The 23,331-nt window shown below is 40.1% G+C and overlaps 2 protein-coding genes across 2 annotated transcripts; both read right to left on the reverse strand.

Moving 5' to 3' along the window:
- Positions 1-754: 754 nt before the first annotated feature.
- On the reverse strand, positions 755-9,742 carry DNTTIP2 (deoxynucleotidyltransferase terminal interacting protein 2). Its single transcript, XM_074832529.1, has 7 exons — positions 9,368-9,742; positions 6,559-8,309; positions 4,952-5,087; positions 4,161-4,256; positions 3,616-3,780; positions 2,379-2,488; positions 755-905 (listed from the first exon to the last, which is right to left on the reverse strand). Exons 1-7 carry the CDS (start codon positions 9,725-9,727, stop codon positions 812-814), a joined length of 2,712 nt encoding a protein of 903 aa, XP_074688630.1. The 5' UTR covers positions 9,728-9,742; the 3' UTR covers positions 755-811.
- A 66-nt stretch (positions 9,743-9,808) lies between these two features.
- Positions 9,809-22,762, reverse strand: GCLM (glutamate-cysteine ligase modifier subunit). Its single transcript, XM_074832530.1, has 7 exons — positions 22,507-22,762; positions 19,566-19,631; positions 17,808-17,892; positions 16,988-17,044; positions 14,920-15,122; positions 13,702-13,816; positions 9,809-11,976 (listed from the first exon to the last, which is right to left on the reverse strand). The coding sequence occupies exons 1-7, from the start codon at positions 22,624-22,626 to the stop codon at positions 11,807-11,809; spliced, it is 816 nt and encodes a 271-aa protein (XP_074688631.1). The 5' UTR covers positions 22,627-22,762; the 3' UTR covers positions 9,809-11,806.
- Between the last annotated feature and the right edge of the window lie 569 nt (positions 22,763-23,331).

Below are 23,331 nucleotides of genomic sequence, written 5' to 3' on the forward strand. Positions count from 1 at the left end.
AGAGGCCTTCCAAACCTCACTCTATTCATTTACCTGAACAACTATTCCAAGTCAGCTACCAGACCACAAGCTGCACACCATACCCTAGATAACAGACCCCACTGCCAAGTTATTTTCAGAAAGATCACTAGACAGTTATAAAATGGTAAAAATAAAAGCTACATATTACTTTAAAAATTTATATATAGACAATATTTACATTATTTTATTCATTAAACATATGTAATAGTCTTTATTATTTCTTTATATTTATAAATTATATATTATTTATATTATTTTATAAACATATCTACATCTATCTGTATGTGTATACGCTGAAGTCCAGGACATTCTCAATCCTACTATGGTCAGTATTGAAATAAACCCTTCACAACCAGACTATTTCTCAATACCTTCTATTACAGAATTGGCCAGCAGCACCTCTGACAAGACATGGAAAAATCTGTTCTGGCCATAATGGCTGCCAAGATGAATTACACACATAACTTTAAACTGAATTTACTAATTCATTAATGTGAAGATTGATGCCTGAAAAGACCATGAAGTTGGATTTTGTGCTCAGATTTAACAATATGCTTTCATATAATTATCTTTTTACATAAACATTAATTTAAATAAATTTTTTTAAAATATAAATTAAATTTAGATACCTGATAAAGCTCCCTACCAAATTCTCACTGCAAGAAATGCCCTAAACCTCAATTTGCACATGACCTGCAATCTTAAAAAAGAAAAAAACACCACAACCAAAGCATTCTGTAAAAAGTTTTATAACAGATAAGTTGTTCCAGCTTGTTATTTTCTTCAAGTCTTAATTGTGAAATTTCTTCTTCTTCCGTTTCCTCTTCCCTGCTGCAAAAGCTGCTTTTTCACTCATGATCTCCTGATACTTCTTTTTATTATATCTGAACAAAATAGATAATTTACTTTTAAGCATGGTAAACCAAAGTTCAGGAAAAGATAACATGGAAAGTACTCTACATACATAATTTGCCAAATTGAGTTCTCTCATGTTTTCCAAGTCAGATTTCTTTAATTTTCTACACTTATGTGTAGGTAAAGGGAAATCAACACTTGGATTAATGACAAATGTAGGTAAATTTGTTTTGGAAGTAAATTTGATTGAAGAATCATTAATTTTGGCATAACCAGGGGGTTCTTCATTGCATATGCAATCACGTTTTAGACAGTTTGCTAAAACATTGTTACTATCAATTTTGACAATACAATGGACAAATGATACCCGTTTTTATGGTGCCTTCTCAGCAAGCTCAGGATAATCAACCTTACTCTACTCAAGACTGAAAACTGAGATGAGATTAACACTAAGCAACGAACACAATACACTTACTGAATATGAGTTGCTAGCTCCTCTAATGCAGATTCTTACATACCTGTACCAATTACCACAACAGATCACTACACACTGAGCAGTACTGAGGTTTAATTGCAACACTGAAACCTGACAAAAATATCTGTACTAATGCTAAAGTATCTGGTTAAAGCCCTTAATTGTCCACAACATAAATTAACTGATGAAATTTCAAAGACATTAATTTTTAAAAATAGCTTCTAATAAACACCTTATAAATCAGGTCAAGCCAGAAAGCTAGTTAAGAAATAGCTATACTAACTTGCCTTCCCAACATTTATAATTAATTTATAAACCTGACAACATTAATCTTATAATCCCAAATCATATACTACTTCCAAAAAAACATGTCATTATGTGAAAAAAGAAGTGCAGATTAACATCATGTAATAACCAATATCAAAATGGATCAACTAAGGGACCTACTCCAGAAATTGTTGGTTAGTCAGATATTAATCCAATCATATTCTTCAAGTAAGACTTACAGTGCAATTTTGATTCCTATGACAGGTGTCAGACTGACATGTTTATAAAATGAAATACATCAACTTTCATAGAATTAAGTCAGCACTTTTCTATCAATTATGCCAAGAAAAATTAATCAGTCTTTAAACAACAAAAAAAGTGGATGCATAGGCACAAATCACTCAGAGCCCTTGGTTTTTGGCATAAGCCTGTGCAGACACTTATTTTAGAAGTGAACCAGAATAGGGCTGATATAGTATCTCTTCAACAGTAACATTATTTTAAGACTGGCTGCCAATAGCAATGACCCAAGTCGGATAAAATCCTTTTGTGAAGATAAAAAAATGCTATCCCAGTCTAATTATCCTGTCCCTTAGATCTTCTCAATGTCAGTGATGTTCAAGTGCTAGAACAGACTAAAATGTTTTCTTTGAAGTACGAAAAAACCCATATAAGCTGAATAAAAACAACAAAGAAGTTATATACTTAAAAATACTCTCTTACATAGGGTATCAGAATTACAAAAGACATTTTTAAATACCTTCTAAACTCAGAATCTGCAAGCAGCTCTTCAACAATTGTTCTCTTCCTTTGTTTCTTAGGGATTCGACTATGGTAAAAGTCTATGGGAGAATCAACCACAGTTCCAACCTAGGAAACAGAAATGAAAACATTCTTACTGTACAGCAAGATGTTGACTATTTTGACTTTTTTTTAAATCCTCAGCAACACGTGTAAGTAAAGACACCTGCAGAGAAGATCAGAATGGTATCTTAAGAAACTGCAAAATATCAAAATAATCAAGCAATATTTCATATGCAGAGTCACTTTTTGTCTTATTGTTTAGTGCACAGAGCAGGGCCTGAGCTTTAAGACTGCACAGTTTTCAACATTGGACTGCTGCATCAACGCTTGTATTCATAAAAGATAATCCAGTTCTTAACTTATAAACATTTTCCCAATGGAAAGGAAACCCTTATGACCATCTTAACTCTTTCCTGTCTCTGCCACTGTGGTGGTTTTGCTAGATGGCTGCAAAGCAGTTAATCCAGCTCTAATACAAGGGCTTCATCCTGGAATGTATCACATTTTTCCAACCAGCATGTGAGCCAGTTATGATGATTCAGGTTAGTAGTGGAGATACATGGAGTGCACGTTTCACATAGTGAAAACAGACCTGCACAGATCTCATTATGTAGAACACTTCCGTCTAAGTTTTTCTATGCCCAGAAACTCCAAAACATACAAGACCTTTAGAGTGAAGTGGTAGTATTTTGAGAAATGAAAACAATTTCCTCAAGCATGTCAACTATTCAGACAGGCGGAAGCCTATTTCTGTAGTTTCTGCAGTAATTATTTTCTTTATGCAAACTACTTCAAAGCTGAGCGCTACAGCAGCAGAAATTCTGGCTGATCACAAAGCTAGCTGTCATCATTCAAACTGTATTAGCTAGTAAGAAAGTAAATGCTAATTATTTTCTACACACTTGCTAAAAAAGGCTAATACTTTAAAAAAAGCAGTGAAAAGTCTAGTCCACTGAGGGTTCAGAATATGGACTAAATCAGATGTTTGTTCACTATGAGATCAGCTGAAAAAACTGAAAAATCCCAGCATATACACGTGTAATGTAGGATTAAGCAGTTGTGAACTGCTGAATACTTCAATAATTAAGCTATGAAATTAAATCAACATAGAGGCTACCTACAAAATAGGCAGGGAATAAGAATAGCTGTTCAAAACCTCAGCAGTACCATGCTACCTTCTGCTGCTTCCTTACCTGGAAGTACTTGGGTAGACCATCTCTATCATTCTTCTTATAAAAATGCTTAGGGTCCAATGAAGCTCTCATCTTCAAAACTTTAAGATCATTTTTCAGTTCACTTGTGATTTCTGGGGCTTTCATACCAAACCAACCGTCACCTGTTGTTTTCTCTCGCTCTGCCTAGGATGCAATACCAAGAATAATAAATTTGCATTCAGCAACTAGGACAGGGTAGAGCAGGGAACTCTCCCCTCCGAAAGATGGATAAATCATTTAGAACATAACTCTGTGCCTTTAACAAGTGTATTTTATGACCCTTATAATAAGAAGGTCATCAGCACTGTATTAATGACAGATTTGTACCGTCTGAGCACACTACCATTCACTTCACTGTCCTGGTGACTAAAAAGATGGCTTTCCACAGGATGGCTCAAAGAGGACACTAAATTGCAGTTCATCATTCCACTCCCAGTGAGGCGGGTATACCTCCACAGTCCCAGCATGGAGATTTCCACCAAAGCTTGTTTTGTTATTCGAGGCATTATCGGCTCTTCACTTACCCTGCGTTGTTTCTTGAGCTGGTGAAGGGATTCCCTGAAGGCTGGGACACATTCCTTTTTCTCAAAATCTGGAGTTATTACACTCTTCTGCAAGAGCTGTAAGAATTTTTTTAACATTACAGTCATCTCATTGATATAAACTTTACTGCTTAACCGTATTTACAGAACTCACTAAAGGAATCATGCAGAATCTAAGCAAGCATTATAATACAATACTTGAGCTTCTTTGATCCACAATGAAAGTAGTGGGGATCTTTAAAACAGAACCCTGGCCAACAAAAGAAAGCAACTGGCTAGCTCTGGAAGAAGTGAGATAGCAAATGCTCTAGAATAAAGAGGGCTATCATGGATGAGCCTAAGAGAACAGTCTTAAGGAAAATAACACATTCCCTTTATCTCAAAGCATGCTTTCGAAATAAAATTGCTAATTCCTTCTTAGGGAGAGTATAGGCCTTTATTTACTGAAATTCATTCTCACTATGGACTAAATATCTTGTTAGCAGACCTTCAGCTCCTGTACCATTAGGCAAAACTGTAGGAATAACCAACTTTGTTGTATTTTACAAGACAATGCTGGTATTTGCACTGCTTTTCAGTTTCTGAAGTGTCACATATATTTAAATTCTTACCACTAAAACCAAACGTAAATCTATACTTTGGCCAAAAAGAATGGAAGTTCTCAGCAAACCATAAAACAGGATACTTCTTTAAAAACAAGGAAGCCTTGTTATTAAATTAACATCTTTGTGTTACTGCAGTCACAGTTAACTGCATAATTGCAAACACATTACCTCATCCTTCCTTTTCTCCTTCAGTTGTTTAATTACATTCGACTTAGGCTTCTGGTTTTTTGCATCAAAACTAATATATAAACCTCCAAGTTTCTTGATATTCAAACCAGGGTCTATACTGCTGGAAAGATGTAAGCTAAAAGAGAAAAAGTTAATGATTAGAATATTGTAACAAGCATACAGCTAAACCTTCTATTGTCCTCTAAGAAAGATAAACACAGAAATATTTTTCTTCTTCTTCCCACTTAGGTTGTTCTGCAATACAGGCTGGGCGATGACTGGATTGAGAGCAGCCCTGCGGAGAAGGACTTGAGGGTATTAGTGGATGGAAAACTGACTATGAACCAGCAATGTGCACTCACAGCCCAGAAACCCAACTGCATCCTGGGCTGCATCAAGAGGAGTGTGGCCAGCAGGTGAAGGGAGGGGATTCTCCCCCTCTGCTCCACCCTCATGAGACCCCACCTGGAGTCCAGTGTCCAGCTCTGGGGCCCCCAACGTAAGAAGGACATGGAGCTGCTTGAGAGGGTCCAGAGGACGCCACGCAGGTGCTCAGGGGGCTGGAGCACCTCCCCGGTCACGACAGGCTGAGAGAGTTGGAGGTGTTCATCCTGGAGAAGAGAAGGCTCCAGGGAGACCTTCTAGCAGCCTTCCAGCTCTTAAAGGGGCTACAGGAAAGATGGGGAGGGGCTTTTTATCAGGGAGTGTAGGGATAGGATGAGGGGTAATGGTTTTAAATTGAAAGGGTGTAGATTTAGATCAGATACTAGGAAAAAATTCTCTACTGTAAGGGTGGTGAGACACTGGCACAGGTTGCCCCAGAGAAGCTGTGGCTGCCCCCTCCCTGGAAGTGTTCAAGGCCAGGTTGGATGGGGCTATGAGCAACTTGGGCTAGTGGAAGGTGTCCCTGACTGTGGCAGGGGGCTGGAACTGGGTGATCTTAAGGTGCCTTCCAACCCAAACCACTCTATGATTCTAATGATTTTAAATCTCAGTATCTAGAAGAAATACATAATTTAGAGGTGTCAGAAGATGAAGGGGAAAAAAAAAAATCATGCCATTATATGAAACGAGAGTTTATTAAAGAACAATACCTGCAGAATCACTTCCACAAATCTTTCATTTTAACTCTAATGCTGTATTCTTATCTTAATTACTATCTTCTATAAATCTGAATTCTTAATTTGCTTAACCTTCCCAAAAGAACGCGTGACCAGCATCCTCCTTCCATGCACTAAGAAGCTTGCTAGCTAAAGAGAAAAAAACCCCACAAAAGCAGAAACATATGGGTGGTAAAAATATTGTCAACTCTTAGTAAAAAGCATGAAGCAGCTAGAATTCATCATTGGAATGTTTAAGTCCTTGTCTGTGTAACAGTACTAGGAATAAAGTTATTAAAGATTTTAAAACTCTTATGTTTCACCTTCTATTTATGGACTATATTTGTATTTTATCATGTGTGCAGCCCCACTTTCTATGTCAATATGACTTATGTGATGAGAGTACTCCCTCATTTATTACACATCATTTAGCACTTAATATACATATCCTGTGCATATGCTTGAATGGAATGTAGATTCTTTAGTTATTCCCAGAAAGATACTTACATGTCAGTCTTGCTTTTCAACAAATCATCATCTTCATCTTTCTCATCTTCATCTATCAACTCGTCTTCAGCTTCTTCCAGATCTGAGGATTCTTCACCTTTTTCACTTCCTTCATGCTTACTTTCAGCATCACTACCTTGGTCTACCTGATCTAGATAATACTTCTGGCTAGAACTCATGCCAGGCTCAGTATCAATTACAAAAAGCCCTTCAGCAGGCAGTGAACTGTTTTCTAAAGATTTGCTGAGGGAAGGAGTCCTCTCATCTGCCTCTTTATAACACAGATTCTCTTCAACTGTACCTATGTCCACCACATCACTATTTTCAGATTTGTCACTTTCATCTTTGTCCAGAAACAATGTAATAGAATTGTTTCCTCTGCTTGATCTTTCACTGCTGTGGGATACAGATTCAGCATATTCTCCTGTTTGGTCTCCACCACTGTCCACACTGATCTCCAGCACCCTGCATCTACCAACACTATCAGTTCTTTGTGCAACAGTTGTGTCCTTTTGTGGGCTGCTCCCTGCACTAGCTTGCTCATCCTTTCTTAATTTATCAGCATGGGCGAAAGACTGCTCTGCATCTGGCTCAGCATCTGCTCTTTTGCATTCTGGAATTTTTTCACTTTCATTTGGTGTTATTTGCCCTTGGGATTCTAAAAATTGTTTGGAACTCATGCAATCAGTCAAAGAAACAGCCATATGCTCTAATTTCCCCACCCTTGCAAGTATTTTGCTGTATTCTTCTTTTATTTGGCCACATGCTCCCTCTGAATCATCTACCACAACAGACTGTGTATTTTTTATTGCTTTTTTTCCAGGCAATTCAGGGTCACTTAGTTTCATTTTTGTAAGACTGCTGGGTGTCACATCATTCAAAACCTCTTCTTTCACATCTCCACTCCAGGTTGTATTGGCAAATTTAGAACATTTGCTTTTAATTGAATTGGGTTCTTTACTATCCTCAGTGACAGAGGAAGCATCTTCTGTGTCAGAGACAAGTTCTGCAGTAGGTCCAGAATCAGAAATTATTACTGGCTCAGATTTAACAGTGTCCTCAACTAAATTCTTATCTTCTGAAACACTTATATCTCCCTTCCCAGCCTGCTTAGTATTTTCTGCCTGTAATTTCATTTGCATGGTCCTAGTAATTCGTTTGGCAGTGACTGATGATTTCATCGGATAACTTAAGCAGCATGACTCTGCATCAGAAACATCTTCACTCTGGACTTCACAAACTGTATCTGGCTGCAATTTCTTTTTGCTTTGCCTGCTTCTTGTAGTCCTGGTAACATTAGGTATCTGGACACCAGAAACAGTAGAGGAACAAGACTCAGCTTCAGAGACATCATCTTCATCCAGAATACTACCTAACTTATTTAGAAAAGCTGTCTTGTCATGCCTTTTTTTGTCAGGAGAATCTGGTTGATAAGGAACTACAATCTGTCGTCTTCTTGTTACTCTTACAAACAAAGGTGTCTGAAGACCAGACACAGCAGAGCAGTTTGACTCTGTTTCTGACACATTCCCATCAGCTTGTGGTTCAGCAACTGATTGTGCTGAACAAACAGTTGTGTTCTCCTTTCTAGCAATTTGCATTTCTAAGCTATCACTGACATCTGACTTTGTTTCTGCATGTTCCAACTCTTCACACTGAGATTCCTGAATTACCTCTGGCTTACAAATTAATTTAGTTCTTCTTCTAGTCATCCTCATAGACACAGGAGTACTAACTTCAGCAGATGCCATCTAGAAAAGGAGTAAAAAAAAGTGTGCTATTGACAGATAAAATAACCCCATAAAAGGATGCTATACAAATCACAATCTTTTTAAACAAATCAGCTCAAGCTGACAACATATTACATCTCTGTGTAGCCCCACCTACCTGGAAGAAGCGTTAACAAACCACCCCTTGCTTATTTGTTTGTCTCCTATCTTTTGGTCAGGGCAGGAGCAACACACACATCCATTTCGAAATATAAACAAACACGTTAAGAAATATAAACAAATACATTCTAATTCTAAAAAATTCTGGTAAGCTGTCATGGGAAGCAAATCTAGAAGCGATGTTCTGAAACATTCAAAGATTTGCTTAACTGTAAAAACACTGAAGCCTAACAACTGGCAGAACATGCCCCAAAACGGTTTCCATAACCAATTTTAGCAGTTTTAGGAACAGACTGGCCTCACAGCAACTGCAACACTAGGTCTAATCTGCTTTTTTAACAATACTTGTAAGTTACCTGGAAGGCAATTCAAGATTTAGGAAAGAAAAACACTCTGCAACAGCAGGATCTTTCCAAAACATGTTGGAAGAACCATGAAGAACCATGTTGAATCAACATAAATCATGCTACCTAAAGGATATTACCGCTGGCGTTTGCACGTCTCGTGGAAAAGCCACAGAGAAATGCTAAAATAACTACAGTGTAAAGGAAAAAAAAAAAAAAAAAAGACCAACTCAAACAACCCGCACCCTTTAAGTCGCAACATGAAATGGTTTAACAACCCGCAACGGCCGCAAGCCCGAGCAGGGGAAGGCGGCGGCAGGGCCGGCCTGGGAGCACGCCGCGGCCCGGCGGCGGCAGGGAAGGGCACCGCACCGGCCCAGGCGGGCAGGCTGCTGCCCCTGCCCCCGCTACACAGCCGCCACCCCCGAGCCCCGCGGAGCCAGCGGGCTCCACCGCCCGCCCGCCGCGGACACCGGGGCCCTCGCGTGTGTGAAGATGGCTGCCGCGGCGCCTCCGCCGCCCCCCGCGGCGGCTAGCGGCCGGCTGCACGCGTCCCCCGCTCCCGGCTCGCCTCACCTCCACCGAGTCGGCGGGCTCGGGCCCGGAGGAGCTGCCGCTGCCCGCCCGGGCCCGGACCCGCGCCTGCTGCTCGCTGCGCCGCGCCGCCGCCAGCCTGGTGGCCACCATCTTGCCAGCAGCGCCGGGCCCGCCCTTTCCGCCTGCCCTTCCGGCGCCGCTGGGCGGGACCGGGCCGGCAGCGGCGGGTGGAGCCCGGCTGCGGGAGCCAGGGAGCGGGGAGCGCAGCGGCGTGCCGGCCCCGGCGGCGGGCGAGCAGCGGGGCCACCGGTACAGCCGAGCCCCGCGTGCCGGAGGGAGGGGAGAGGCCGGATGGGTCTGAGGTGATGAAATCCCCGAGTGGAGGACGCTCAAGACCATTTTATAACAAAGTGTAAAATACCATTTAAGACCGTGTAAAATACTGTTATTGAGATAATGAGAATTCATACAGAGCACAAATTAAAAGCCTATAAAAATTTCAAATTTTAATTCAAACTTTCTAATTTCTCATGGAAGGAAATCCCATCTCTCCCACTTTGATGCAGAACAAATTAGTAAGATAATATGTTACACTATCAGTGACCCTAGAAAAATAAATTATCCTGTCTTCAAATCATGGTGTCTGAAAGGGTACTTTTCCACAGCAAGCAAACTGTTAATAGTTTACAGAAAGGAAATCATTATCCTATTAGAGCAGCCTATACATTGTTTTAGCACAATTCCTGTTTTGTAGCATTTCAATTTGTAAAACTGAGTAATGCAATACTGAATGTCAACAGCCAAAGAGAATTTACAGATAGTAGTTAATCATCATCAGGACACACCTCACAACTAGTAGGGAGGCTTAAAATAAAACTCATGTCATTTTGAAACTCTCATACACACCAACCCAAACAATAAAAAAGACTACATTTTGATTAGAGGAAAAAAATTCAAACTTTTATTGACGCATTTCTAGTTCCAGTTTCCCATCTCATTTATTAAAAGAACTGAAGAATTCCAGGAGAATTTCCCAGTATTTGCCACCTACAGAAAAGATATCTGAGGACTCAAAAGGTATCTTGAAAAAGATTAATCTTTTAATCTAGTGGAATCGATTATAGGAAGCTGATACTCTAGACACTACCTACAGGGATTCAAATTCCACTAGTTGCCTACATAACAGAATTTGAAAGATGTTGGTGAAAATTAATTCCCTTACAGTCCAAATCTCAAAACATCTACAACTAAGTTAGGAGTACTACTAGTATGAAGTCTGATCCTGCCTGAAACCAAAAGGAAAATGAGCATTTTAGACACTCAATATCAAACTCCTCCTGAACTACAAGTTGAGCTTTTGCTATCTATTGTCATTTAAAGGCCAAGGAAAAAGTCTTTTTGATAGAAAGACTTCATTAAACCTTGCCTTAGCTGCAGCAATTCCCCTAGGATTTAAAAGCCAGTGGGCTAAACCACTGCCAAACAGAAATATGCCTAACTTCAGGCTAACCCCTGCTTGCATCATTTCTGAATGGCACAAGCAACAAAGTTTCCTAGGCAACCCCGAAGTCATCATCCATTTCACACAATCCTATGATGAACAGCTTCAACATTTACTATATGTTCTGACTTGGCTGATTCTGATTGTGGAGTTCACAAGTATCAAAAAAACAAGCTGCAGCTGAGAAGACAGGCACAATTCAATTTTTGATTAACATGTTTTTTCATCACTTGTTTTCAATTCTTATTTTAAACATTCACACAAGAATACATTTTCTATTTCAAAGAGTAAAGATGCCATCACACCTGTGCAAACACTACACAAAGCATACTGAGGCACAAAGAAGCCAGAAGGAATTCAAGTAACAGTCAGAAAGTAATTTGGAAGATGCATTTTTTTTCTAAATCAGCAGTCTTTTATGCTATATTAAAAATAAACCAATTTTCCCATCCACACAAATTAAACAGCTGACTTGCCTATATATACATATCAAGTAATGAGATACCAGTTTATTTTTTTGGGTAATTTTTCATAAAAGATGACAATTTTCTACAAAAACTAGTCCTTGAATGCTTAAAATCTATGTACCTACCAGATAAGTAACTATTATTTAAGAGAAATTCATTTTTTTAAAAAATAAAAATATATACGCTTCTCTATACTACCTAATGGCAGCTAAAATATAATGATAATTTTACAGTGAACTGGTCATAAAAAGAAAAATATTTTACTGTTTCTCTATAGATAATTTCAATTAAAAAACAAACCCAAAATATTTCATATTTTAAATGAACTGGTCAATAGGTTAAGAAAGAAAAATAGTGTTAGAACACTGCAGACACTCCTGCTGATATCACACTGGATAATTACAACTTTTGGTCTTTGTTACAAATGCTGTAAAAGTGTTTCCATGAAAAAAAGCAATGTTCCCCCCATCCCCAAGAAATTAAATCAGTAAGCCATTAAGAAAAAGCATTTTAAGAGGCATTTCTTTTAGCTTGAATGATATAGCCTTTGGACTTGATAATTCCTCTGCTTTTAACAATGACTGAATACCGCAGAAGCCATAAAGGAATCCACTCGTGTGCTTTCGTGTTCTGGATGCTTTCCTGAAGAACTTCTTGGAAACTTGCTTCACAAAGTAATTCTGAAGTTAAAAAGGGATATTAATGCTTTAAATAACGTAATGTAAACAGCTGCAAAAAGCAACACTTAGTAAGAGAAGCCTTTTCCTACAGTCAAAAACCTTAAGCAGTGCCAGATTCTCCACAGATCCCCTCTTCTGGAATGCACATAGAGTAAAAGCAGCTGAATATTACAGAAGAAATCTTCAGGACGTTTTTTTTTTTTTTTTCCACAACATTGAGTATTTCACACAAAACTAATTAACTGAGATTTCTACAATATCAAATGGAGTTGATCAGCAGAGCCATTAGCAGGAAAAGAAAGTAAGTTGCAATTGAGAAGCTAGCTAGACAAACCAGAGGTGAGTAAAGCATAAAGCTGAAGTCAGCAAAGCACTGAGCATTCTCAGCTGCCTCTGCAGTCACTGGAAGCTCAACATTTATAGCATGTCCCATAACAGGGCTCATAACCACAAGACCAGAAAGCATTAAGAAAAATGAGCTTAAATGCCACAAAGCAGAAAAGGAAGGCACATACAAATCCTCCTAGTTTCCTCTGGAAAGTCAGTCAAGGGAACAATCACTTTGAGTGTTCCCAAAGGACAGTCTCAATACTCTTCAGTTGACCATTACAAAAAAGCTAAGCTTCACAAACAATGAGTAAGGGAATCACTACGTGCTTTGTTTTCTATCCAAATCCTCTTCTCCTTCATTTCATGACTCTCGACAGAATTTATTAAATTGCAAGTTGCACTTTGGACTTCACAGGACATGGAAATTGTCGGATTGAATGGCAATTCATCTTGTATGCTGCCAAAGCAGTACTGGTACATACCCAAGCACTGGTGAAATTCATTAGTTGTAATAGTGGTATGACAAAGCATGTACTTCATAAATAGTGTTTCATATACTTTTTTCTTTGAGGGGGAAATAGAAAGAAAGGAGAAGGAAGGAAAAGTATGATTGTCATGAATACCTGGTCATAAGGAAGAATGTAGGGAAGGAATGAACTAAATATTGTTTAAGACTTCTCGCTTACAATTCCAGTAAGATATTTAAGACATCATTATAGTGAAGATTAGATGATGTTTGAGAGATACAAATATAATATCCCAGAATATTCTAGGGAGCTGGTAACTTAAGAGTTCTAGAGTTTAAAGGAAAGGCTCCAAGTCCTTCAATCATTTAGTAAATGAAACACTGCACAAAACAAGTAAAGAATTTACACCAACTCTTTTTGTAATAATGTAATTTTAAGTCACTGCTTTGAAAGAATTCTTCTTAAAGCATAATAATTTTACATGTCTAGCATTACTAAACTATGCAAAAATCAACTGACCGTCAACATTTCTATGCAAGCTATTTCACAGACAAGTTCTGGGCAAGTGAACTTTCATTTGTCATTTACTGGCCTTCAGCAATACAACTGTTATTTCATTCTATGTTTTGTGGAAATAAGCTATTTTTTGAACATATGTAGTACAAATTTCTCAGTAGCTTGTTCTATTTACTTCATTCTCTGATTAAAACAATTTCAAGAAACTACCCAAGGCTGGAAGACTGCCCTTTTCCCCCCTTTCTTGAAGTAAAAGAACTTAATAGAAATATTTTAGAGGAAAAACTTTTAGAATCCTTTGTTCAGGATTCAAATGTAATGATCTTTGAAGTTCAGAGAAAGATTATTCCCAATTTTATACTGAATAAATGCATTTAGAAGTCACCTGTTAACTTATCTGGCAAAGCCTCACCTTTTGGGTCATTGTGAGTTAACAGCTGTATGTCAAACTGTTTTGCAAATGCTGTGAGATCAGGTGGCATCACACAACAGGAAGCTAGGTTCACCTGATTGCTATTTGGTTTCACCTGAAAGAAACAGAACACTTTTATAAGAAAAAAAATGTTAACATACTTATTTTAGTTGTTTTCCCCAAGCCCCCTATTACAACACAAATTTTGCTTTGAACAATTTGCCTTTGACTACTGTTTTGAGGTCTGAACAAGGCTAATTCTGCATGTTGCTGAACAGGGAACTCTACATCTGCAATTTCCTGCAGCACAGAGCCTAAAACAAGAATAGGATCTAACTTCACGTGCTGCCACAGCAAGATGAGTACTAACACGCTCTGGCTTCCCATGTGCTGTGCTCCCTACACAGCAGCACTTCCCCCCCCCCTCTAGTAAAAACATTGTAGGAGCATTAGTTTTGAAAAGACTTCAAATAAAAAAATCCAAATAAATTTTTGTTAAAGATATATAATTTACAGTCTTCCATGCCTTCAGGTAAGTGCCTAAATCAGATCAAGTTAAAAGAGACATTGTTCCACTGACCTCTTACACAGATACAGTATGTTCACAAACCACAAAAGAAATGTCATAAGAAGAGCTTTCAAATAACTATCAAGGAAACAGTAAATTCACAAGCTTACACGAGCATGGGCACATACTAGTACAGACCTCCAACACTCAAATGTTAAGAGGCAATTAGTCACACTGGACAACAACATATTGTGACACTTCATTCGTAGCCTGTTTTCCTCTTTACATTTAAGCTTAGCATTCAAACAGCATTTTTCCAAGGGGAAATCCCTCAATTCATAACAGTTTAAAGTGAAAAGCTATGTTTTCAGAGTCACAGGAATAAATCTGAAGGTTTAAGAGTACTGTTTATACTCCTTCCTAAATATCAAAGCATTTAAAACTCAAACCTTCAGTACTTCAGAGAACCTGCTACTGAACAGACCTGTGGTTTCCAGCCTTTGCTGGCCTGTAAGAACACTGAACAAGTGACAGTCACACTTTGACCCTCCCCCACCTTGAACAATATTGTGAACATCCATAAGATGCTGAAAGTAATAGGGATAATTAACATACACCCAATTATAACAAGAGTTTATAACAATGTGGCAGCCAGCAAAATAATAGTTACTCTGTCCTAGAAATACTACAAGTAAGAAGTTTGTGCTCACCTGTGCCCACAGATAGAGCTGCTCTAACAGTGTTTTATCTAGGTCAGAGGTACCTATGGCAACAATCTTTTTGTTTTGAACTAGATTTTCAAGTTCTTGCCAATAAGGTTGCAAATACTCCAAGGAGAGGCTAGTTCCATCTTCAATGGGAGGTGGGGCAATAATGACTGAGTCTAACTGAGCAACTCCAAGGGCCGAACATGCTGAGGAAAAAGAACAGAGACACTGCAAAATCTTTTGTGAAATATGGACATAAGCAGCATGACTCTTCAAATTCAGCAAAACACACACCTCCTGCTTCACTCTGCTAGCTTCCCATTCACCATTTGAAACTTTGAGTGTATCAGCAGTCAAGGACAGTAACACTGTTTTTAGCAAAGAATCAAACATATAGCTGAAGGCCAAGTTTCAACTGTAAGTCTTGGGGATAAAAACACCACCAACAAAAATCCCACCACCAAACAAAACATGAAGCTTTCTTTTTCTTTTCAGTGTTGGAACTATATTTTTCTCAGAAGACTGTGGTGACATACAATTCTTGATTCCATCACTCTATTTCTTCCAAAATGTGTAACTTTCACTCTGAACTACAACTCAAGTACAGGGCACAGACTAGGAAAACTATTTGATATATGTGAGGAGTTAGACTAAAAGCACACTGAATATGGAGATTTAAATTGCCAGAGAGAAGTGGCAAGTCTTGGAGAATCACTGAGCTTTAGGAAAGATGCAAGTCATGACACCCCTTCTGCACAGCAAAAAGAGTGAGACTAAATAGCTAAATAAATTATTTTCTTCTGGAGGAGGATTCTATCAATGTATTTTTAACAAAGGGTACTACAACTTACAGTAAAGAGGCTATTAACTGGGGTATCAATAGAAAAGAATGATATCTGACCCTTTGTTCTTTGGTAACCCCTTATGCCCAACAGCCTTCCAAAGTGGTAAAGTTCAGTGCTGCTCACAATTACTGCTACGTTAGGCTAACAAAACTTATGTATCAGTACAGTCGTATTTTCAGTAAGGCTCAACTATTTCATCAGCTGCCTGCAGCACTGTTTTATTTCCTAAACCTCTGAAATATTGCACAGTTAGTAGCAAAGTTCATCATGTCAAAAACAACTGACAACTAACAGCAACTGGTAAAAACTATTGTATCACTGTTACTAAAACATCACATGCTATTCACCTTTTAACAGGTTTTGTGCGAAAGAATAAAACCTTGCTCCTGCTTCCATCAAGGAAACAGATTTGAGATTATGGACGCAAGGTTACAGTTATCCACATTTAGTACATTTACTGACTGAACTAACATGTAAATAGACTTGATTACCTAAGTGTCTCTTAACAGGAAACAGGATATACTTGTGACAGTTACTGAATACACCTCTGTTGTGGTTTGAACCCAGCCGGCAGCCAAACACCACACAACTGCTCATTCACCCTCCCCTGCCCAGGGAATGGGGGAATGAATTGGAGGGGTAAAGGCAACGAGATTTGTAGGTTGAGATAAGTACAGTTTAATAATTGAAATAAAGTAAAAATGGAAATAATAACAACAGAAAATACAAATGGGTAATGTACAATGCAATTGCTCACCACCCGCCAACCGATACCCAGCCTATTCCCAGCTAGTGATCCCAGAGAAGCCAAGATCCCAAAACCACAATCCCAGAAGCGAGAGCTCCTGCTTCCCAGCCAACCCTCCTCTATATACTGAGCATGATGTCATGAGATACGGAATATTCCATTGGCCAGTTTGAGTCCGCTGCTCTGGCTCTGCTCCCTCACAGCTTTTTGTACATCTGCACACTAGCAGGACATGGGAAGTTGAAAACTCCTCGATTTCTTAGCAACAGCTGAAAACATCAGTGTATTATCAACATTCTTCCCAAACCAAATCCCACACTGAATCCAAAACACAGCACTGTTCTAGCTACTAAGAAGATAAATTAGCTCTATCCTAGCTGAAACCAGGACAACCTCTTAGACAGAAGAGGTTCTGATTTTATTTCTAAATACTGAAGTAAAAAAGAAACCCTACCAGAAATTTGACTTTCACACTTACCCAGGTCAACTGCATCTCTGATTGATGAAGAGTTCGAGCCAACGATGAAAAGTTTTGCTATTTTCAAAGAAACTGGGATCAATAACTAAACAAGCCAGCTATTATTAAATATATAGCTATTTACTTTTACTATATGCACTACTTATGAGTTCTTGGGTAAAGGGTTCTTAGAATATACACCAATTACTTCAAAAATTGGAGAAAAAACAACCTTCTGAAAGGTGACTGCCCAATAAAGACATTGTTCTCTTAAATTTCAAAGGTTGTGCAGTCTCAGAACAAGAAATCATCCAGTTAGATGATCTAATCAGCTGTAAAGCTAGGACTTAAGCATCAAGACACTAAGCAATAACTGTAACAACCTGTATAAAACCCCCAAATGTAATAGTACAAACAGACCTCTTCATAACTTACTGAGACTCAAAAAGTACTAGTGTTACTTTGGACTGCCTCCTTCAAGTTCATCATATTCAACCTGGAAAAATTATGCAAATAAATGTGCTTCCAATGCTATTTCTTAATTCCAGTATTATCTGTAATATTTTGCTTCACAAAAGTCAAATATAAACAAAACACATTTAAAACGTCTCGAGGGGACATAAGTTAAACTAGCAAAATGCCAAACTGCTTTAAAACCTGAAATATAAATTCAAGTCTGTCTTAGCCAAGTTCTAGATTACCCAAAGTACAACAGTGTGCACTGATGTCATTTGACTTTGCAATTACAAAACACGGTGGAAAAAATTACATATATGAATATCCTATTAATGACTGCATATGAAACCTTTTTATGCCACCAGATTTTTTACTACATTCTTACCTGATACTTTCAATTCATCCCTTTCTTCAGGATTTATTTTTTCTATAGCTTGAGCTACAGTACATTCTAGAACCTCCAGTATTTCCTGTAGTAAGTACATAAGACTTAGCATAACTCATCAAGAGGAGACATCAAGTTCCTGAAGAATGTTTTTAAGTAATAAAAATAATAAAAAGCACCTTATAGCAGTTAGAAATAAAAATAGTATAAAAAATGCAATGACAACAAATGTAACCCAATGGTTCTTGATCTCTGAGGGGAGGTCAGGAAAATGAAGCTATACGAAAGGCCCTATATGTCCCTAATATAAAAAATAAATTACTGATAAGAATTATTAGAATAAGATTTAGTAGGGTTCTGGTTTTCTGATGTGAACAGATCACTGTGCCAATACAAACTGCCTTGCTTTAAAAAAAGCCTCACGACCAGCTGAAAAAAACATTATCAGAATTAGGGATGTTGGGTGGGAGCATCTTTGCATAAAAGTATTTTGTAATTTCAATGAAGTCTATGAAATGCCTACAGTGAAAATGCTGTAAAATACAGATTTAAAACAATAATTTTGAAACTAAGAATTAGTAAAGTTTCAGAGATTTCACTCTCTGACCTCATTTAAGACTAGGCTGACATTTCATGTCAGCTAGCACAAGGTGACTTTTTAAATTCTTTACCTACATGAGTTTTTGTATTATACACACCCACACCCACCCTGCCCCCAACCAAGAGCTCTTCAGTAATTTTTGCTGCTCTATCAAAAAAATCCTCAAGTATGTCTTCAAGTTACTCCATACAGTCAGCATTTTAAACAAAAGTTCACTTTTTTTAATTACTGTAAAGCAATATAATTCATGAAAAAATTTGGAATTATGCAGTTAACATGTTTTGACAGTAAAACCTAGCTTACACTAAATAATTAACTTTAAACGGATCACTACATCGTACAGAGACGAACATTTATTTACATTCCCTTCTTGAGCAATCGTTAGAGCTTCTACAAATCATTCAACAATAACTGCCTCACCACACTCCAGTGTGGAATGCAGCAGTGTGCAGTTGATGCTGCTATTACACAAGAACTGGTAACAAAACCCAAAGAAACAGCCAGTAAAGGTTTTTAGGGGTTTTGTTTGGTTTTGGCTTTTTTAAATGAAACATGCTAATATTTCACAGAGCAACTAATGGATGTAGTGGGAACTTATTACTGTGTTGCTGAATTTCAGAAGCAACAGTGAAAGAGGAGCAGGCAAATACACCAAGATCTTGATGTCAAATGCCCATGACTGAATTGTGTGTAAGTCCTTAGCTCTCAAGGGAAAAATTGCCACTTCTGCATCTTCAGAAATATTTGAGACAGCCAAGGCTACACTTCAGAGTTCCCCTCCAAATGCAATAATCTTCAGCTATCTAGTTTATCATCTCAGTTTAGATAATTTTCCACTGAGTTTTTACAAGCATGCTAGCAAACTTCTAAAATACACAGATTATTTTTTTCATGATTGCCCCAAGAATTAACTTGCAATCTGACAGACCAGGACTTGTATTTTGCTAAGAATTGTCTTATTTGCCATGAATACGATTCTCATTAAATATAATTTAAAAAAAAGGGGGGGGGGGCCTGAGAAACACTCTTTTAAGATATCTGGAGCTGCAGATACCTTTACAGAAATAGATTAATTTATATTTTAAAAAGGGGTAACCAACTACATATTTCCCCATTTTCACATGTAACATGGATAACATGCATAACACCCCTCCTACCTGATTTAGGTCTTGTCCAATCTTTGAGCTCCATTCAGTCAGCGTTTTCTGAATGCAGTCCCGCACCTAGAAAATATTTTTTCATGCTGGAGTGTAGGTATGTTACAGCTGCACAGAAATACTATGATTCATAGGCATCTAGGACAGACTGAGCAGGTGAACTAATGAAGCATTCCTTCAACCACAGAAGATTCTTCCTTCATAGCTTCCACCTGAAACTTGTTCAAACTAGTTAACTTACATATTTTCCTCACCTCTTTCACAAAGGTTTAGCAGCAATACAAGTACTGTACTTCATTTATTTCTCAGACCGATGCCATCTTTAAAGCAAAGAACAATGCTAAGCAAGCAAGAACTAATGTGTGCAGTGGTGGTGGTTTTTTTTTTTTTTTTTGCATAGATATTCTCAAGTTACAATGTAGTTGGATAATTTCTGTGACATTATTGGAAATCAGACTCTACAATCAATCACTAAATACTCATTATAACAAATACTTCTCTTTCCAAGATGCATCTGACCCTTTTCATTTACTGCCTACCTATTCCACTGTGCCAAACCACCAATGCTTTTAGGTCTTTCATTACTGAAGGGGGAACCTTCAGACCCTACCCCACACTTGCATTTTTCCTGCATCCACAAATGCAAAATAAACTTGACTAGGATTTTGATGATGGAATTACTTGAGCATAGTAAGGCATAACTATTAAGTCTAAACCAGCTAATTAACTGCATACTGTACCAGTGCTTCAGCTGTACCAATGCTCTAGATTCCCTCTGATACATCTCAGAAGTTGTTACTCCACAGGCTAAACACACTGACAAGACCGCTACTGCCACAGGTTAAGAGTACTGGCACAAACTGCTGGTTTACCTAACTTTTAACAATATATTTTATAACTACGTGGATACCTACTTTTTGTAGCATTAAATAGCAACTTCCCGTGACACCTAACATCAATTCAGAGAGCTCATAATGCCACGCACAAACTAGAAGCCCCCCCCCCCCCCCCAGGGGGTATCACAAAGTTTAATATAGTAATAATACTTTGTGAGCACAAATTCTATACATTCTTTCCTAGTCATTTAAAAAGGCATGAAAAAAACCTGAGTCAAAAGGCAAGAATTGACTCCCCCCTACTAAATAGCTATCCACAATGCTGGAGCTCTGTAGCCTATTCTGATGCAACTTATGTTATCTTTTCCATGCTGAGGGAAAGTAAGACAGTACTAAATATGTATATTCTATATATTGCTACTTTGCAACTGTCACACTTTATATTTCTACTGCAGTTAGTATGCACAAGTCTCTGTCTCCAAAGCACACCATTCCCCTGCCCTCAACACGAGAAGCGCACTGTATTTGACTGCTTCGACCAGCTCTTCCACATACAGTGGCATCCCCAAATGCCTAACATTAGGATGCAAAGTTTGCAAAATTTTAGCTTACATTCTGCCGCTGAGAACTATACACAAACTATACCAAAAAAACAGTTAAAAGTCAATTTATTTCTGATAATTAATGCCAATTATTTGCTTTCTGGAATTCCAGCAACTCTGGAAAGCAGGCAGCCTTATGTTTAAATGCAGATTTCCCTGTAAACAAATGAATTTAAATACCTTATTAGTTATGCACACTGACCACTCTTTATTTAACAACCTTCCAGAAACTACTCACGCAATGGTGCCCATTACAATACAGCTGTTTGCTACAGAATCTAGCTCTGTTTCACACAGATCACAGAATGTTGTAATAAGCAACCAGGTCAAATAAAAAGGTCATTACCACACGACAGCTAAATAAGAAGTATGATGAATTCTTCCTTCTCATTACATCATTCTCCCAGTCACCTTTCTTACCATTTGTGCACGACTAATAAGCAATCAATCAACTTCTAGATTATCAACAGTGCCACTACATAGCAATAACCAGCTAAACCCATAGTCCTGATTACTAAACAACCGTTTTCAGATTACTGTGCCACGACGAGACAGCAAATACAGTGGTTCTGAAGTTTATCACAACAGGATCTCCACACATTTTATCAGGATTATTTTAAGTGTTGACACACATTGATAGAGGTAACAGTTTTAAGCGGTGATTAAAAAGTTCTTTCAACTTTTTAACAAAGAATAACAGCTATACTCTTTAAAGAGGAGAGCAATGACTAATTTTCCTGAGACCTGTCACCACCAAGAAATTAATTTCAGTGTAGAAAAGAGAATTTTCGTCATTTGTAATGCAAGCTCACATCTATTCCTATTCTTCTCTTGTTAAAGAAGTATCAGCGATCTCCTTTGCCGTTACAGACAGTGCTTAAACTTGTAAGGGTTTCAATTCTTCATTCCCCGAGAGCAGAAACACGGTCTGTTTTTTTTTCCGAAAGACTCAAACACAGCAAAGCGCTTCCGAGGGTGGCGGGGTACGGCACCGATCACCCCTCTGCGCTGCTGCTGGTGTGGCTGGTTCCGGCTGTCACTTTTCCGGCAGCCCCCCCTCCGCGCCGCAGAGCCGCTGGTTCGCAGCCCCGCCGCGCCCGGCACCGGCCCGGCCGAACTTCCAACCGGACGGAACACATAAAATAGACGTTTAAACAAACAAACAAAAAAAACCCCCAAAACCAAAGCAGCCTGCGTTGCCTTTCCGCACGCGCGCGGTACGGCCGCGGGCGCGCAGGGAGGCGGCCGTTCGAGTAGGGGAACCCCTTTCCCCTCCCTGAGGGGCACCACGCCGCGCGCCAGAAAAACAAACCCCGCTCCGGGCAGCGCTTTGGTACCTCGGCCGTGCCCGCACCCGCCGGCGGCGGGGAGGGGTCCCCAGCGCCCCCCCGCCTCCAAGCCGCCGCACCGGCCGCGGCACGGCCCACCCCGGCCCCCCGCCGCGCAGGCGCCCGCCGCAGCCCGCCCCCCGCCTCAGGGCGAGCCCCCGCCCGCCGCACTCACCTCCTCGCTGGGGGTGGCCGGGCACTTCTTGCGCAGGCAGCCCCAGTTGAGGAGGTTGCCGGTCTGCAGGGTGAGCGTGGCCGCCCGCTCCAGCAGGGCGCGGGCGCTGTCCGTCCCCATAGGGAAGCCTGGCGCGGCGGCGACGGCGGCAGGGGCGGCGGCGGCAGCCGGGTTCCCCGCGACACCTGCGGCACCGGGCAGCGTCGCGCCGTGACTCAGCACAAATACCGGCGGGGGGCGGGCGGGGGGGGAGATGCTTTGTAACCGTCCCCGGTCACATGGCACCAGGACAATGGGCGGCGGGGCGGGCCCAGCGCGGGAAGGAGCGCGCCGGCCGGGCGGCGCGTGCCCCGCCAGCGCCGCCTCACGCTCCCGGCGCGCGCTTGCGCACCGCCCCTCACGAGGCGGTTGCTGCCCTCACCGGGCCGCGCCCCCTGGGCAGCAGCGCCCCCTGGGGACCGGCCGCAGCACAGCGCGCGGCGCGGGGCGGGGCCCGGTGGGAGGGGCGGGGCCTGCGGCAGGGCGGGGGGTGTCGGCCCGGGGCACCCGTGGCCGTGGCGGGCAGGAGCGGCCCCTGCTTTGGTGACCCCCCCCCGCTTCGGGACCGGGCGGCGGCAGGGAGCCCCCCCGCGCTGCCTGCCCGGCCAGACGGGGCTGCGGGTCACTGGGGGGCCCGCTGTAGTCACCTTGCAAACGGTACTTGCAGGCTCAGCAAAATTAGTAAAACCATCTGAATTTTTGTCATGGAGCTTTTAAGTAACGTCGTTTTTGATAGAAACTGAGATCAAAGGCCTAGAAAAGGAAACCAAATGCTTATTTAGTTTG

Source organism: Strix aluco, chromosome 8 (assembly GCF_031877795.1).
Source record: "Strix aluco isolate bStrAlu1 chromosome 8, bStrAlu1.hap1, whole genome shotgun sequence".
Lineage (NCBI taxonomy): Eukaryota > Metazoa > Chordata > Aves > Strigiformes > Strigidae > Strix > Strix aluco.

Coding starts and splice junctions, on each gene's coding strand:
- DNTTIP2 (XM_074832529.1), bottom strand. CDS start 9,727: ATGGTCTTGAGCGTCCTCCACTCGGGGATTTCATCACCTCAGACCCAT. Junction 8,310..9,367: donor AGCCCGCCGACTCGGTGGAG/GTGAGGCGAGCC, acceptor CTCCTTTTCTAG/ATGGCATCTGCTGAAGTTAG. Junction 906..2,378: donor GCAGATTCTGAGTTTAGAAG/GTATTTAAAAAT, acceptor TATTTTGTTCAG/ATATAATAAAAAGAAGTATC.
- GCLM (XM_074832530.1), bottom strand. CDS start 22,626: ATGGGGACGGACAGCGCCCGCGCCCTGCTGGAGCGGGCGGCCACGCTC. Junction 17,045..17,807: donor GGATGAATTGAAAGTATCAG/GTAAGAATGTAG, acceptor CTTTGAAAATAG/CAAAACTTTTCATCGTTGGC. Junction 13,817..14,919: donor AGCTCTATCTGTGGGCACAG/GTGAGCACAAAC, acceptor TGTTTCTTTCAG/GTGAAACCAAATAGCAATCA.